This window comes from Strongylocentrotus purpuratus, unplaced genomic scaffold (assembly GCF_000002235.5).
Source record: "Strongylocentrotus purpuratus isolate Spur 01 unplaced genomic scaffold, Spur_5.0 spur5_scaffold_19, whole genome shotgun sequence".
Classification (NCBI taxonomy): domain Eukaryota; kingdom Metazoa; phylum Echinodermata; class Echinoidea; order Camarodonta; family Strongylocentrotidae; genus Strongylocentrotus; species Strongylocentrotus purpuratus.
In genome coordinates this window covers 32,084,892-32,102,143 of record NW_022145604.1, presented here as the reverse complement: position 1 = coordinate 32,102,143, position 17,252 = coordinate 32,084,892, and the positions used below count along the sequence as shown (strand labels likewise).

Genomic DNA, 17,252 nt, shown 5'->3' with positions numbered 1-17,252 from the left:
TAAGATACTTTTTGACATTATGATTAAAATCCAGATGACTGGCATCACCGTTTCTTTGCTTCATTTTAGATGACAGAGGCTTTTTCCATACACAAACATATTCTTCGGTAATAGAATGAACAGTTTTTGCTTCTAATCTGTGAATCGGAAGGGATCACCATGTCGTTCTGTTGCGTTAAACAACAATAATTAAAGAAAACTGGACACATAAAATTGAATTGAAACAATACCTTTAAAATTAATTAAATCAAAAGTCATTTTATAGTATACGCATTTTGGATTTCAGGAGAATTTGTCTACAAACCACCTAAGGTAATTGAGAGTCATAATACATCACGTAAGGATACATTTTTAAATCATTGCATAATTGTGAAGTCGCCTGAAACGGGACTGTTGTCATTCATGGACTGCATGGTGTGATGGTTAGTTTGAATATATAGAGTCTATCAGGAGTACAGAAAGCAATCTCCCCTGATCGGAACTCGCGGAGAACGTACCAGCTTCTCTCAGACTTCTCAATCTTGTGATCAGAGATGAGAGTCTGGACGTGTTTCAGCTCGCTGGTGTACTCATCTATACTAACCAACCCATCATCATGATTGACCCAGGCGATTAGGATTGAATTATTCTGTGTTACAGCAGCGTATGCCGTTAGTCCCGATTTCTCTACCTTGTGTTTCACAATGCCATCTTTGTCAATTATCATTGCTGTATTACCATACCTGATGATTAATACGTCATTATAACTAGTAATCTGATGAGGTATGTACCCATCGCATGGTATCTCCCTGATCACCTTCCCACCATCTGGTGAGAACACTTGGATCTTCTTGGCTTTCCAGTAGCCGACATAGATCAGATCATTACTGTCTACGGTGAGACTACGGGTCCCACCTTCATCTTTACTCAGAGTATCAAATGTTAGATCCAGCTTCACATACTCCCGTGTGTACAGTGTGAGGGGATCTGTGTCGACATACCGGCCATCAGACAGGTATCCTACATCATCGATCACGACATCCTTGAGGACTGTTTTTTGCAACTGACCATCAGCAGAGAAGATATCAATTCCTTTTTTGCTGTATCCCACTGCCATTCTTCCATCGTTTGTTGCAGCCATGCCATTCATGTGACCTTTCTTAGAGAGTTCTACATCACATTCCAACTCACACGTCTTGAACCTGACCTCACCAATGTTCAACTGATTATATTGATTGTTAGGTGTGAATATCAGTTGCTCTGCATGGTCAGCTAATTCCGTACCAAGCTTCTTCTCTGGATCATCCCTATCTAGTACATTCTTCAGCTCACCAGACAATGTATCACGAATAACAATGATATCGCCTTCTAATGGAGCCTTCATGCTATTACTCGCTAACGCACTCGCACTCTCGATACTCGAAATTAACCTCCCATCAACATCATTCATCTCATCAAATGTCTTACATAATTTAACTTTCTGAGCGTCCAATTGATTTTCTAGTGCTGCTTTCCTCTCGTCTAATTTCTTGAGTGATTCTTGATAAGTCTTGTTGATTTCCGCCTTTTTTACTGCAATGTGATCAGTGACACGTTCCTTCTGTTTCTTGATGCAGGTCACGTGGTTCTTGATGGTTGTAGCTTTCGCCTCGCCTCGGGATTGTAGAGATACAATTTGTATCTCGGTAGAAGCATTGTATTCCTCAGTATTCTGAACTGTGTGGCCTTGATTTGCATGACTCAGCAACCTACATCTCATGCAGATGAACTTCTTACAGGTGATACACACATCAGTACAGAGGTGTTTTTGTTTATCTGCTTTGTGTTCTTGGCAATAAACCTCTTTTTCGAGGACCACCCTTCCCTCTCTGACGTCTTCTATTCTCACAACTCTATGATTGACATGAGGCGGCCATTTATTGTGAATCTCGAGGCATGTGTTACACATGTTTTGACCACACTCACAACATAAATGTATAGCTCTCGAGTTTGAGTCACAAATTTCACAGACTTGTTGGCTATTTCTCACGTCATCAATGAGAGACTTAAGAGAAACATTAGTAGTGAGATTCAAGACATTACCATCCTCTACAGGTGTTTCACTTCGACAGATGGGACATGTTAGAGCAATTTGTGAAGAGCTTTTAAGAATATCATTAAGGCAATTCTTACAGAACGCATGTGTACATGATAATTGTTTCGGGTCACTAAGCAGCTCTAGACAAACAGGGCACTGCAAATCGCGTGAAATTCTATTTTCCAAAGTAGCCATTGTGATATCTCAATATGCACTGATATGATACATGTTGCAAACAACACTAATATGCCTACATCAATGGAGAAATTTAACCCGTTGACTAGAGAATATGCGAGACATGTTATCGGTAGTCATTCAGAAACAGTATATAATGTTATTACAAGCATTTCGTCTCATGGTTATGGCTCTATTTTACTAAAGTAACCTAGTATAACGAGATGAGAGGGTGAGTTTCCAGTTGGGTATATTCTCCTTCCTGCTGTCGACCACCGCATGCAATCTGCTGCAGATCAAGAACAGGTCAGGAGGCAGCCTTAATATTTTTTCATTTCTTCTGATCCGTACTCCTCACACAATGTGCTAATGGTCCTAAAATTGAAAATGAATAAATAATGATTATGTACCTATGGTAGCACATCGGGGTTAATACTGCTCTTCTTACGGGCCCTGCTATTAGTATTACCTCACGAACTGTCAGTTACCAATTTACACCTGGGTGGAGAGTGGAAAATATGGATTAACGTATTGCAAACGGAATTTGCAATGAACCAGATGAGAGGGAGAGAGAGAGAGAGGGGGGAGACGCGGGGAGGAAGGGAATCACGTAGTTAATTTTGTTACCAATCTCAGTGTCCAATCATTGTTATGTTGTCAAACTAATAGTAGATTATTGACAATTCATCATAACCCTGTTTTCCTGGAAACTTGCCGCCCACCAGCATTACAAGGATAAATCAACATAAGTAGAGTAATGATGAATATAGAAACAGAGGCAAAGAGAGTGAGAAAGTGTTGCTTATTTATTAGGGAATTTCAACATGCACATCACCCCATTATTAACTTTTAGTCTTCATTTAATATTGAGTAGTTCGAAAATTGAGTATGGATTAGATTGTTATTTTGCGTTTCTGTACAATAACCCCTTGGAAAACTACCCCCTGGAAAATAACCACCCGTTAAATTAACCCCCCCCCCCCCCCCGCGGACAATTACTACTACCCTAAAAGTTACCCCTGGCGACAGGGGGGGGGGGGAGCATCAACAAAAAATAACCCAAAATAATTCACATAAATATTTGTTCAGTTTATTCATTCAGAAATGCCTTAGAATGTACCATTAAGCATGTTAAGGTTCAACATTTGCCAGGGCCCTTAATCTAGTCCCTGGCCAACACCGGAGAGGCTTCGCGTTCGCAATTTCGTATATTTTAAGGCCCCCCCCCCCCCTTGGAAAATCCTGGATCCGCCCCTGACTTCCGGAAGTTACACTGAGTAAGAATGGGTCGGTGGAAGGGCGTGTTAACTTAATCGTGGCAAGTTGATCCGATTAAGAGGATATGGGCATTTGTCCACCAAATAGATTATACTTGGCTGTCAAAATGTTGAATCTGTAATAAAGGGTAGACTCGTTTAAAGTGCAAGGTTACTAATCTGTTCTTTTACTTCTTTCTTGAGAGTCTCCCTCTTCCACTTTTTGACTTCACATATGACTTTTTTGTTAAGGCGTCTATACTTCCTTAATAATATTTTGATTATTATAAGATTAGTTCAGTTTAGTTACTCTAGTTTTCCTTCTGAGCTCACAGGCATCTCTCCCATCTTCTGTGAGATGATTCACAAGTTTCCCTCTCCTGATGCCAGCAACTTGCTTAGTAATCTCATTGGTTGCATTCATGAACTTAAGCCAGAGCTCATATACGTCTGTATCTTCCAGCTGTAACAACTGTTCAAACGCTCTATCAATTCGAGCTAGGGATTCTTCAGCAGCAGATGGGTTTTTAAACTTGCCCACATCATATGACTTCTTTTCGCTTTTTATTCTTCTAGCTTTTGGTGGTTGAATCTGTACATTGGCTAAAATGAGGTTGTGATCTGATGCAATGTCAGCAGAGCAGAACTTTGTGGACTTTACAGCAACATTCGATACTGTCTGGAAGGAAGCTCTATGGAAGTGCCTTCTTTCGATAGGAGTTGAGAAAAATCTGGTTGACCTCATTGAGTATATGTATGATCAGACCAATTATGCTGTCATCGTTATTGGTAACATCACGGAATGGCTCCAAGTTATGACAGGCGTTACGCTTTCCCCAAGTCTGTTTAACATCTTCCTGGAGTAAGTGATGATCAATGTTTAACAAAAAACATAGACCGCCGTGTTCAGATGGGCGGCATGCGCATGCTCGAAATCATCTACGACAAGCTCCAAACATCAACTAACAAGCTAGTGAAAAAATGTGGTATATTGGGGAATGAAAATCAGCAAAGCTTAATGCAAAATCATGACGAAGGATGATGAGGAGATTTCAATAAATGGCAATACTATAGAGAAGGTAGAAAACTGTGTCTTCCATGGTAGTGTAGTCCCCTCGGTTAACAAGGATATCAAGAGTCACGTAAATCTAGCTTCCTGAGCATTTGGGTGACCGAGAAACAATATGGACCAACCAAGATATTTCAAGAGCCTTAAAAGTCAGGATATATAAAGCACTTTTTCCTCCTATAGCCACATATGGGTCAGAGACGTGGAATCTAAGGAAATTGAGCGAGATATATTGGAAACTTTCGAGAGGAGATGTCTGCGGAAAAACAGCAGTCCATCTTCTGGCTAGAATTAGAAGTGTAGACATCCGAAAGTAACTGAACATATTTACGACAATATATGAGGAAATATCCAACCACCCTCTGAAATGGTTATGACATGTTGCATGTATGCCACAGAAACGCAATACCAATACAAGTCCACACCAATGACAAAGGGCACCGGGACGTCCTCCCCTGAGGTGGAAAGACCAAATCCGCCGAGACTCTGGATTAAGCCTGGAGGCTGCTCAACACCAAGCTCATGAAAGGAGGCAGACCACCCGGAGGAGCGCAGTGTACACTCAGTCCTGTCATGGTCCTGTGCACTTAAGTCAAGTCAATCACTCGAAAGAAGAACTTCGGGAGATTTGTGAAAGTCAGTTAACAGTAGCAGAGTGCCAGTCAACTGTTAGTGAAATGCAAACTGGAAAATCACCAGTAAACAATGGACTCACAAAGGCATTCTATGTCAATTTCTGGGACATTGTATCTGCTCCTTTACTATGGGCCCAAAACTGTCTGCTTGTCAAAATCAAAGCGTTATCGAATTATTTAATAACCCAAAAAGGTTTGTTTTTTTTTAAAGAAGAGAATTACCGACCTATCTTATAGGTAAATGTCAATGTAATCATTGGCTCAAAATTACTTGCAACACGCTTAAAGAAAGTGATACAATTGATTATTCATCCAGAACAACATGTTTTCATCAAGGGTAGATAATATAGGGGAAGCTTTTTATAAATGTACAGGATATGTTTTATAGCTTAAATACTGAAAACAAGAATACTTGTATTAAATTAGCTGACTTTAGGAAAGCCTTCGATTAATAGACCATGTATTTTTGTTTATAAAGCACTAGAGTCTGTAGGCTTAAGTCCAACATTTATTGAATGGGTTCAAACAAATTTATCCCTGTACCTTTTTCTGATTGCAATTGAAATTATAGCTTCTCGTTTAAAAATAGATAACATAAATACGATAGAAATGACAGATGTTACTTTTGGCTCAAGTGAATCAAAACTATCATAATTAGCAGAAACTTTTTCCTGCACATTTAAAGATTTGTATTCAGTTGAAGTATTATTTGATATGTAAGGGCTATTCGACAGATGTTCTAGTCTGACATTTAGCAAAGAAAAAACAGAAGTATTGAAAATAGAAAAGCATCGAGGTGTTTGGATTATACAGAAATCCATCAAGTACCTGAGCAATTACAATAGCCCCTTCACACATGGGTAAATATCATTGTATTGTATTGTATTAGTTAAGTCCTATTTTGAACGTATTTTCACCTAGGTTGTAGAGTAATCGTGTACTTCTACAGATGCTACCAGTTGCCGGATGATCGCTCGCAAGGCGTTACACTCGGAGTAGCTAGCGTGTTCTATTAGTCTGCCTTATTCAATATATATTTTGCTCTTCCTATAGGCATTGAGCACTGTACGGAAGGAAAGAGCAAAGCTAAGTATATTTATATATATATATATATATATATATATATATATATATATATATATATATATATAATTTTTGTTTACATATGATTGTGGGAGGTATAATAGCGTTGTAGGAAAAACACGTACATTTACCAACTAAGGAAAATCTTAGGATGTCGAAAACTTTGATGTGGAATCGCAAACCGAGCCCCATATATGCAAACCTGATCACAAAATATAAGTTTTACATTTATTTCCACATTGCATTATCCTAAGGAGATTTACTAAGCACAAGACGCAGTCATTTATAAAATATGCATTATGCGGATATGGAAGAAGAAAATATAATAGACTAGCGAAGTAACTAACGTCTCGATATTTTGTGTGATAAATTGATGGGATATTATGACGGCCTTGATTTTTACCCCGTCATTTATTTGTACCTCTGACTTTTTTTTAGTCCTCTGACATTTGTTTACCTCTGACATTTTTACACCGACCTCTCTCAATAGCGAACTTTCTCCGCCTGCAATGCAATCATCATTTTAATCAAACGGAACTTTGTTATTCCTGGCTCATTTTTCCTGATTGAGGTGTCATATGAACGGGCAGAAAATGAACTTTCTAGAAATGTGAATTTTTCTTCGAAATTCTAATACCGCCCGCCAATTTACTTTTTGGTTTCCTTCCTTCAAATTGTTTTTAATCACTTATGCGTGAAATATACATTATATGAGTTGCATCAAATGAAAGAAGAGGATCTACGCTTCACAAATATGTGTGATTTATTAATTATAATTGTGATTAAGTTATGATTAAACTTTTTTTCTGGGTCGCACTGTATACTCATCAAGACAGATTTGTCAGCCGGTTTTTAAATGAGATATAGGCTGCCTTCATCCATCAATATTCAAGTACACTGGAATTTTTAGTCCGGGATGATGTCAATGTAAACCTCTCTTAGTACAGAAGGCCCGAATTAATATAACGCTACGATATGGTACTTATCAACATGTTATTCAAATGAACTTATCCTCTAACGCCTAGCCGTATATTGTATGTATTTCTAATGAACAATCCCTCCCCCCCCCCCCCAAAAAAAAAAACAACCTACTTTTAAAGCTTTCGACTCCTACCATTTTCTGAATTATCTTGCTGTACTGATGTCTATGTTTTAAATAAGAAGTATACCGATAATGAGAAGGAAATCAATATTAATTTGAATTCAGTTCATTTCAAAACGTTTTTTGTTTGTTAACGTTACTTATTGTGGGAGGTTAAATAGCGTTGTAGGGAAAACACACACATTTACCATCTAAGGATCATAGTAGGATGTCGAAAACTTTGTAAGGGAATCGCAACCGAACCTCCATTGTACGTTGCAGAATCTTATCGTGACCATGGGTTAAAATCATTTCGCAACTTGATTTATGTATAACCATAAATGGATTGTACCATTGTTGTACATTTGAATAGAGACCACGTCAGGAATGTGGGCTCGTCATTTTTTTCTTATTGACATAGTTTAATTGTTCAATGAATGCTTGACTTCTTTTTAAAATTTACCAAGTTTTCACACCAGCTTGTAAGGTTCATTAGTCTGGAGGAGATTTGAAATAATAACCTTTGACCTGACAATAAGTACTCCCACCGATAGTTTACACTCCGGGAATTATACAATACAAACATCATGGTCTTCTCTCAAAATAAAACAAAATAAATATCAGTGTTCAATAATACATATGAATTTTGTCAAAAAAGGAAAGAAAATGTGCTTTACGAAGTGGTAGGACCTTCGTATAAAGAATAGATGTAACCCAAGTTTACTCTTCTACCACTATCATGACTAGGATAAATATCTTTTTCATTGTATAGCCTGATTTTGGGCACTTCCATAAATACGATTTCTAGATTTGTAAGTCTTTATTCATCTGCTGCGTGATTAAGAAGTAAGAATAGCATTCGGCAAAATTTTCCCGTGTATACAATATAATAATAACAGAAATGTTGACATTAAAACAATATGTATTTGATAACATACTACCAACATTTATTCACTTTAGAGAGATATTATCTTCTTGAGTGGAATGAAATAAACTTATGAGCTATTGATTTGTTAGCGAGGGAGAAACCGAGATAGGGGCGTCCCTCAACAAGACTTGAATAGTATTCTTGACAAAGGCAGCTCTCATTAGTAGATAGTAGGGACATTTTGGTGCTTTGTTCCATCATTGTAGCCCCCCCCCCCCACACACACACACACACACATTACCTGAGCAAAATATGGTGAATCTTTCGTTTTTAGCACGTCTAGTAAGTCAAATAATCAATATGTGTATGGGTAATTTGTATGTCCCATACAAAAGAATATGGAATTACTGAATCATGAACAGGAAAATAAATTTATGTGGGTTTGCATGGTTATTATAACCATATCACTTAAACCCTAACGGTTATCATGTGCACATGCGCAGGTTTAGATAGCTAGCTAGACTCTTCGCGGACGCGACTTGTAGGTAAGTCTGAGATGGTCTACCGCGTAAGCTATTAAATTGTATTACAGTGATGATGTTGATATGAAATTTGAAAATGAAGCTGATGATGATAACATTGATGATAATGTTATTGATGATGGTGGTGGTGGTGATGGTGATGACGCCATCACTATCGTAATCATAATCTTCATAAATTGTATGATTATTTTCAACATGTTTTCATCAACATCATCATCATCATCATCATCATTGCCATTTGTTTTCTACTCCCAACACCGTCAACATCATTATCATACCCATCGGTCATGTACTCACTATCATCGTCTATAATAGCACCGACCTTGTCATCTACGTAATTCTTACATATTTAAAAAACTCGTCATGGTATCAATATCATCATCACTAGGCCTTTCCATGTTTTTGTCATTTTCATCATCATCATCATCATTACCATCATCATCATCGTTATCATGCCTATCGGTCATGTCGTCATTATCACTATCTAAATATCGTCATATACGTCATTGTTACTATTTAAAATAAACTAGGGGGTAAATTTCGTCGTGGGTGGTTCTCGTTTGGGGGTAATATTCCGGGGGCAATTTTCCTTGGGGGTAATGGTCTTGCTCTTAAAAGTCCGGGGTGATTTTCCAGGGGGTAAATGTCCTAGAGCCATTTCTTAGAAGTGTTTTGTGTTTGTGTAAGTGGCCATTATGCTAATCCGTTCAAGATGGAAATTTGACGCGCAATTGTAACTGCAAAAAAGGTGCTACACCAAAATAATATGTCGGTTGGATTTGCTCGGATTAATGAAATTCATTTATAATGTAATCCCTAAATTATGCAAATAAAATTGAATTGAATTTATTTATTCACCACCATTGAAAACATTGAAACAAAAGATAAATGTACAATGACAATGACAATATAACATAAATGCATGACATAATTTATTTAAAAAAATACATGTTCTACAGCGATATACATGTACATTATGACAAATATAAAGTAAATTTTGCTTCAAGAGTAAAACAATAAATGACTATTTACAATGATTTTGTGATCGATGGTAAAATAGAGTAAAAAATAGCACATGTGCTAGTCGAGTCTGACTCTCGTTATCTAAAGCCTAAAATAAAGTTAATTTAAAAATACATGATGGGTTTCCAAATCTTATAAATAAGATTTGTGTATAATATTAAAATGAGACTGGTTACTATATACAACTATATAGTTACGAGGTTATGATTCGTGGTTTTCACTTAAGATGAAATATAAAAAAAAAAAAAAAAAAAAAAAAAAAAATGAAGTATAATTGATAAAAGCTATAACATACATGTGGAAGAGGGTTAGCCTATTCCCATGTGCTAAGCAGTGTGACCACATAAAGGAAATTTAAAGGGAATTAAACATTGAAATGAGGTATGTCCCTATAAGATTACCCCCTTGTCAACGAAATTTAATGGAACGCTGTTCGTCTAAGCGAGGAAAGTATTGAACAAACACGGGGAGGTGTACTGCAATTATTGCACAATTATCATGTTTATATCAAATATATATAAAAAATCCGACAGAAACTTACACAAACCACGTAAACTCGTCCGTTGGACTCGAATGCACGTTGCCTTCTTTATAGCAGATTCCTTTTTGCTGTCAATATTTTGGATCTGGAATAAAAAGGTAGACACATTTAGTTAAGTTGAGACCCATCTTCAGAGTGAGTCAGAAAAAATGTCCCACTTTATAAAATGTGTATTGTTTGAAGTATGGGTTTCATGATGTCTTGATAGCTTTATCCTCCCAGTACATTTAGGTACCATTTTCATTTGAATCTCTGCATGCATTACTGAACATCAGACAATTTTTACAAGACTGCCAGATCTCACTTTCGCCAAGTTACTGGGTGAGGAATAAAACGGTGCATTGAACAAAGGCAGTCAAACACACACACACACACACACACACACACACACCTTCTACCATTGTCTGAATTATCTTGCTGTACTGATCTCTATGGTTTAAATAAGAAGTATACCGATAATGAGAAGGAAATCAATATTAATTTGAATTCAGTTCATTTCAAAACGTTTTTTGTTTGTTAACGTTACTTATTGTGGGAGGTTAAATAGCGTTGTAGGGAAAACACACACATTTACCATCTAAGGATCATAGTAGGATGTCGAAAACTTTGTAAGGGAATCGCAACCGAACCTCCATTGTACGTTGCAGAATCTTATCGTGACCATGGGTTAAAATCATTTCGCAACTTGATTTATGTATAACCATAAATGGATTGTACCATTGTTGTACATTTGAATAGAGACCACGTCAGGAATGTGGGCTCGTCATTTTTTTCTTATTGACATAGTTTAATTGTTCAATGAAAGCTTGACTTCTTTTTAAAATTTACCAAGTGTTCACACCAGCTTGTAAGGTACATTAGTCTGGAGGAGCTTTTAAATAAAAACCATTGACCTGACAATAAGTACTCCCACTAATAGTTTATACTCCGGGAATTATAAAATAAAATAATCATCATCATTATCATGCCTATTGGTCATGTCGTCTTTATTATTATCTCAATATCGTCATCTACGTCATTGTTTCTATTTAAAATAAACTAGGGGGTAATTGTCGTCGGGGGTGGTTCTCGTTTGATGGTAATATTCCGGGGGCAATGTTCCTTTGGGGGGGGGGGGGTAATTGTCTTGCTCTTAAAAGTCCGGGGTAATTTTCCAGGGAGTAATTGTCCTAGAGCCATTTTTAGAAGTGTTTTGTGATTGTGTAAGTGGCCATTATGCTAATCCGTTCTGGATTGAAATTTGAAGCGCAATTGTAACTGCAAAAAAGGTGCTTCACTAAAATACTATGTCAGTTGGATTTGCTCGGATTAACGAAGTTTATTTGTAATGTAATCCCTAAATTATGAGGTATAATTGATAAAAGCTATAACATACATGTGGAACAGAGCTAAGCAGTATGACAACACTAAGGAAATTTAAAGGGAATTTAACATTGAAAGGAGGTATGTCCCTATAAAATTAGCCCGTGTGCAGTCGTAGTCAATAACATTAAATGGAACGCTCTTCGTCGAAGCGAGAAAGTTATTGAATAAAGCAATGGTAGGTGTACTGCAATTATTGCACAATTATCATGTTAATATCAAATATCATTATGCGACAGAAACTTACATAAGCCACGTAAGCTCGTGCGTTGGACTCGAATAAAAGTTGCCCCTCTTAATAGCAGATTCCTCTTTTCTGTCAATATTTTGGATCTGGAATAAAAAGGTACACACGTTTATTTAAGTTTAGACCCATCTAAGGTCGTGTTTTTATCAGTCTTTGTTCTGAAAAAACACATTGGACTGAATGACACAAACGCTAGGATTTGTTTAGATGGCAAAGTTAGTTACTTGGAAGGAGAATGTTGGGAAATATGTGAAAGCCAGTTACCAGTAGGAGAGTGCCAAGCAGCGGTTAATGAAACGTCAACAGGAAAATCACAAGGTAACAATGGCCTCACAAAGGATTTTTTTGTCAGATTCTCGGACATTGTATCTGCTCTCTTACTATCGGCAATACATTATTCTCTTGTGAAATCTGAACCGTCTCGTCTAAAACAATGTGATTTTACATTATTTTTTATCTTTTATCTTTCATTTATTTATTTTCTAATTTTTTTTAAATATTTTTTTAAAATTTATTTATTTATTTTATTTTATTTTATTTTTTATTTTATTTTATTTATTTATTTATTATTATTTTTTTTTTATATTTATTTTTTTTTTTTTTTTGGGGGGGGGGGGGGAGAATTATCGACATTTCTCATTGGTAAACGTTGATGTGAAAAACTACTTAAAGTACTTGCAACACGCTTAAAGAAAGTGATACATTTAATATTCATCCACATCAACATGCTTAGAAATATATAAACAGAAGCTATTTGAAATGTACTGAATATGTTTTATTACTTAAATACTGAAAACAATCAACAAACTTTAGAAAAGCCTTCGATTCAATAGACAATGTATTTATTTATAAAGCACGAAGTCTCTACGTCTAGGTCCAACATTATTGCGTTAAAACAGTCTATCATACAATTGAAGGATGTCTACTCAATAATGGCACTTCAACCGGTTATTTTCCTACTTCCAAAGGAGTAGGACAAGGAGTCCATTTATCCATGCACCTTTTTCTGATTGCGATTGAAATGTTAGCCTCTCGTTTTAAAAATATAAACAAAATAAACGAAATACGAACAAACTTAGAGGTATAACTTTGGCTCAACTGAATGGAAGCTATCATCACGAGTAGGGGCGGCGATCCCGGGGGGACGGGGGGGGACACGTCCCCCCCCCCCTCAATTTTTATAAAAAAGTGCACACAAATAAAATGTATAGCAAAATTTGCTATACATTTTGTTTCTGTATTTAATCCAGACTAAAGTCTGCAACACACTTTAAGGCTCTGGAGGGTCCAAGAGTGCAGCGTTTAGACAAATAAAAATACAAAAATCTTCTCACTCGGGAGCTACGCTCCCTCGCATAATATCCTTCAAAATGTACAAGTAAATACCGAGAAAAAAAGTGTGACAAAAGTATATTGCTTGTTTTTATACTATAGTTTTGCTAGGGAATGTAATTTTTTAATACAACAAAACTTCAAAAACCTGTGAGGGGGTGGTCACTTCCGTCACCTTCACCCCTCTAATTCACTATTATCCCTCGAACATGAGTACTGATGGGGGGGGGGGGCGCTTTGGAGGCAGTTCCCCTCAAATGAAATTCAAACATGGTTTATTTCTAATTCGATACCAGGGATTTACAAATGTTGTAATGTTGTAATATCCCACAAAGGGCCCTAAGGCGGGCCCCTGGTTGCTCATCTCACCGTAATTAAATGCCTAAAACGCCTGAGCTTCTAGGGGCTCCGCCCCCCTGGACCCCACTCCAATAAGTGACCTGCATGCCAGTGTCACAAATAAGATATCAAAATATGCTCATCTGACCGTATTTAAAGGCCTAAAACCCCTGAGCTTTCGGGGACTCCGCCCCCAGGATACTCATCTGACCTTAATAAATGCCTAAAACGGCTGGGCTTCATGAGGCTCCACCCCTTGACACCCGCCGGGGCTTTGCCCCTGGACCCCACGCCAACTTGCGCTCCAATTTGTTTTGCTTTGCTCTACCTGATCGTAAATACTTTAGCCCCCCCCCCCCCCCTCCATTTTGAAAAACGTTTCCAGGGCCTGCGTAACATGTTAGTTTGGTGGTGATGCGGATTTTTTTTCTGCCCCCCCCCAAAAAAAAAAAGAACTCGTCCCTCGCATTTCGTCCCCCCCCCCCGGTCATGAACAGAAATCGCCGCCCCTGATCACGAGTGACTCCACCCACCTGCCAAGAGCGACTGCGCCCCGATAGACAGAGCGTGGATTGCACACACTAGCCGATACCAGGCAGAGCAAGCTATAATGTTAGCCCAACCTAGCAACAACCAATATGCGCAACCCACACCCCGCCCACGAAAACGCAATCACTCCTATGGCCCGGTCACACATAGACGACGCACGGCCGCGCATTGAAAATCAGAAAAAAGGTCGTGCGCCCGACTTTTGTCGGGATTCGGGAGAAACTAGCGAGCTGACCGAATGTGTAGCGTGTTGCTAGCTCGTTGCGCGTATACAGGGCGTGTGCTCCACGGATGTCTGGCGTTGGCGTAGCGCTTTGGGCGCGGGTCTGGCGTCCTTTTGGCATTTACTTTCATGCGTCGAGCTCCGCGCACACTTTTGAGCATGTACAAACAATCCCGACGCCCGCCCCCGCATATGCGTACCCTAAATAACACTGAGTGGGGGGGGGGGGGGGGCCGGGCCCGACGCACACAGCGAATGACGACGAATGCATGGCGTTGGTCCAGCGTTGGTCCAGCGCAAATTTTCAATGCGAGGGCCGTTCGTCCCCCATGCGTCCCATATGTGTGATCGGGCCTTGGCAGGCGAAGGGAACCACACGCATCCAGGCACCCCACGGAGACCCACTCACCCAACTCGAACACATTACGAAACCGGTCCATGGAAAAGCGGCGCCTCCTTGGACGTATTGACCAAACGTTCATGTTGGTAATCAATATTATTATATGCACAAGTATATTATGAATATACTGTATAGAGTATAGACGGATGTTTTGAGCTATAGAGTTCAATATATGCATCCATTTTGCAAAAGATTTATTGCCTTCTTTCATGGAATTTGTGTTTGTGAACTAAAAAGTGTCAATAAAAGTAGTACGCAGCAATATAGATCAGTTGGCAACATTTATTCATGGGCTATGATAAATTTGAAAGACAAGCTTACCAAATCTCATCGACAGCCTATTAATCGAAGCTAGGTGTCATCCTAAAAGGGTTCAAACAAAGCTGAAAACATGGATTTGTAGAAGCTGAAGAAACATATCGTGTCGTTGTTTTTAGAAGTCTGACTACGTAATAACAAACAAGTTAGTTCCTGGTTTGAGTAAAGCCAATCCTATATAGGAATAAACCAATCACATGAAGGCAGCAGTCTGTCTCTCAGTGGGTTATTCATTAGGAATAATAATTCAACATATCATGTCGTCACAATTTCAATAGAATCAGTCAGGTAGAGTGTCTAGGAGGAGGATCTGAACAACTGGAGGGGGCGGTCATGGTTTTTTAAAGGGAGAGGATTGTCAATAAGCTAACACGACTATCGTTCAGACGGTCACTAGGCCGACCTTCACGCCGACCTTACCATAATACGCCAACTAGCTCTAAACACGAAATTTACTCCCACCTAAATTCCCATCGTGTGAACACGGCAAATGACAACAGTGGCGGATCCAGGGGGTGAGTGATGCCCCCCCCCCTCCCCTGGGAAAAGAAACGTGTAGAAACACGTAAATTGTACCTTGTTTTGGAGATGCCCCCCCCCCCCCTGGGGTTCAAGGGGGGGGGGGGGTGGCGGTGCGATTTTGTGAAATATTGGCCGGCACGATTTTCAAATTTCAGCACACTAAATTTCAAATTGATTTCAAATTTGGGCCCCCCCCCCCCTAAGAAATCCTGGATCCGCGCCTGAATGACAAGCCCACATTCCTGACATGATCCCTATTCAATTGCTTAACAACAGTACAAGCCTTTTATGGTTTTTACAGAAATCAGGTTGCGAAACGATTTAATCCATGATCATGAAAAGATTGTGCAGCTTATAATATACAGTAGAGATTGAGTTGCAATTCCCTAACTAAGTTTCCGACATCCTACGAAGTTCCTGAGATTGTATAGCTATTGGTAAATGTGTGTTTTTTATACAGCAATATCTTAACATTCCACAATAAATAATGTAAAAAACTATCCCGTTTTGCAATGAGCTGAATAAAAATACGTATTCAATTTCTTGTCATTAACGGTACAATTATTATTTGAAACATAGAGATTAGTACAGCAAGAACATTCAGAAAATGTAGGGAAGAGAAAGCTCTAAAAAGCAAAGCTTGTGCTGAGAACGCCCATTACAAATAAATACAATATACCAATAGGCATTGGAGGGTAACTTAATTTGAATTACATTTGCATAAGTACTATATCATATCGTATACTAATTCGAGCCTACTTTACTAAGATGTGTTTGCGATGACACCATCACAGACTAATTATTGCAGTGTACTAGAACATTGATGAATGAAGACAGCATATACATGTTTACCATTTATAAAACGGCTGACAAGACTGTACCGAGGAGTATACAATGATTTCATGTACCCAATCAGCTGGTAAAATAACACGCCTCAACGTTGACATTAGACTGTGCCATTCTTCTCATTATTATGTTCTTTTGGACGTTAATTTGGGGGATCAGACGATGGGTGAAGACACCGCCACGCTGTATGTGGGATCGATGAGTGGGGGTAGAAGAATACAGATTTAAAAAACGGACAGAATCTCGATTAATATGAGGCATGTGAATTCACATAAATGATCAAAAAACGTAACAGTAAAAACAGTAAAAATGTACCACTTCCCAAACTAACACGAAATTCTAACAAGTGACAAGTTGGCGTAAAGCTCACGCACGCCAGCTATAAGGGACTTTTAGATTTGCGTAGCAATCAACGTTGTCGTTGTGCAAATTTACTTTAAATTTATGAAAATATGTTATGGAAATATTAAGTTTCGTTATTATATGTACATATATTATGTAACAAAAAATATTTTGTTATGAAGAAATTATTGTTTGCTTATGTTGTATTATACCTTACATTCATATGTTCTTTGTTATTCAGTTATATTTTGTTTGGAAAAAATGCAGAAATAAAATCAAATTATATATAAATCTAAAATTCCCTATTCTCAACTCTTGACGACGGATAGTCAACCTGTTCGAAACGTCGAGCCACTCCCGCCACCCATCATCTCCAAGCGTTATTGTTCTCCTTAGAACTATAAGCTAAGAAAGATAACCAACAGTCTTTTTTTAGGACTACAC

At 38.2% G+C, this 17,252-nt stretch overlaps 1 protein-coding gene across 1 annotated transcript; it reads right to left on the bottom strand.

Annotated features, from left to right (window-relative positions):
- Positions 1-400: 400 nt before the first annotated feature.
- LOC115925886 lies at positions 401-1,927 on the bottom strand. Its single transcript, XM_030989929.1, has one exon. The coding sequence runs from the start codon at positions 1,925-1,927 to the stop codon at positions 401-403; it is 1,527 nt and encodes a 508-aa protein (XP_030845789.1).
- Positions 1,928-17,252: the final 15,325 nt, after the last annotated feature.

Bases quoted from the DNA above. Each gene is read 5' to 3' on its own strand.
- LOC115925886 (XM_030989929.1), bottom strand. From the start codon at position 1,927: ATGTGTAACACATGCCTCGAGATTCACAATAAATGGCCGCCTCATGTC.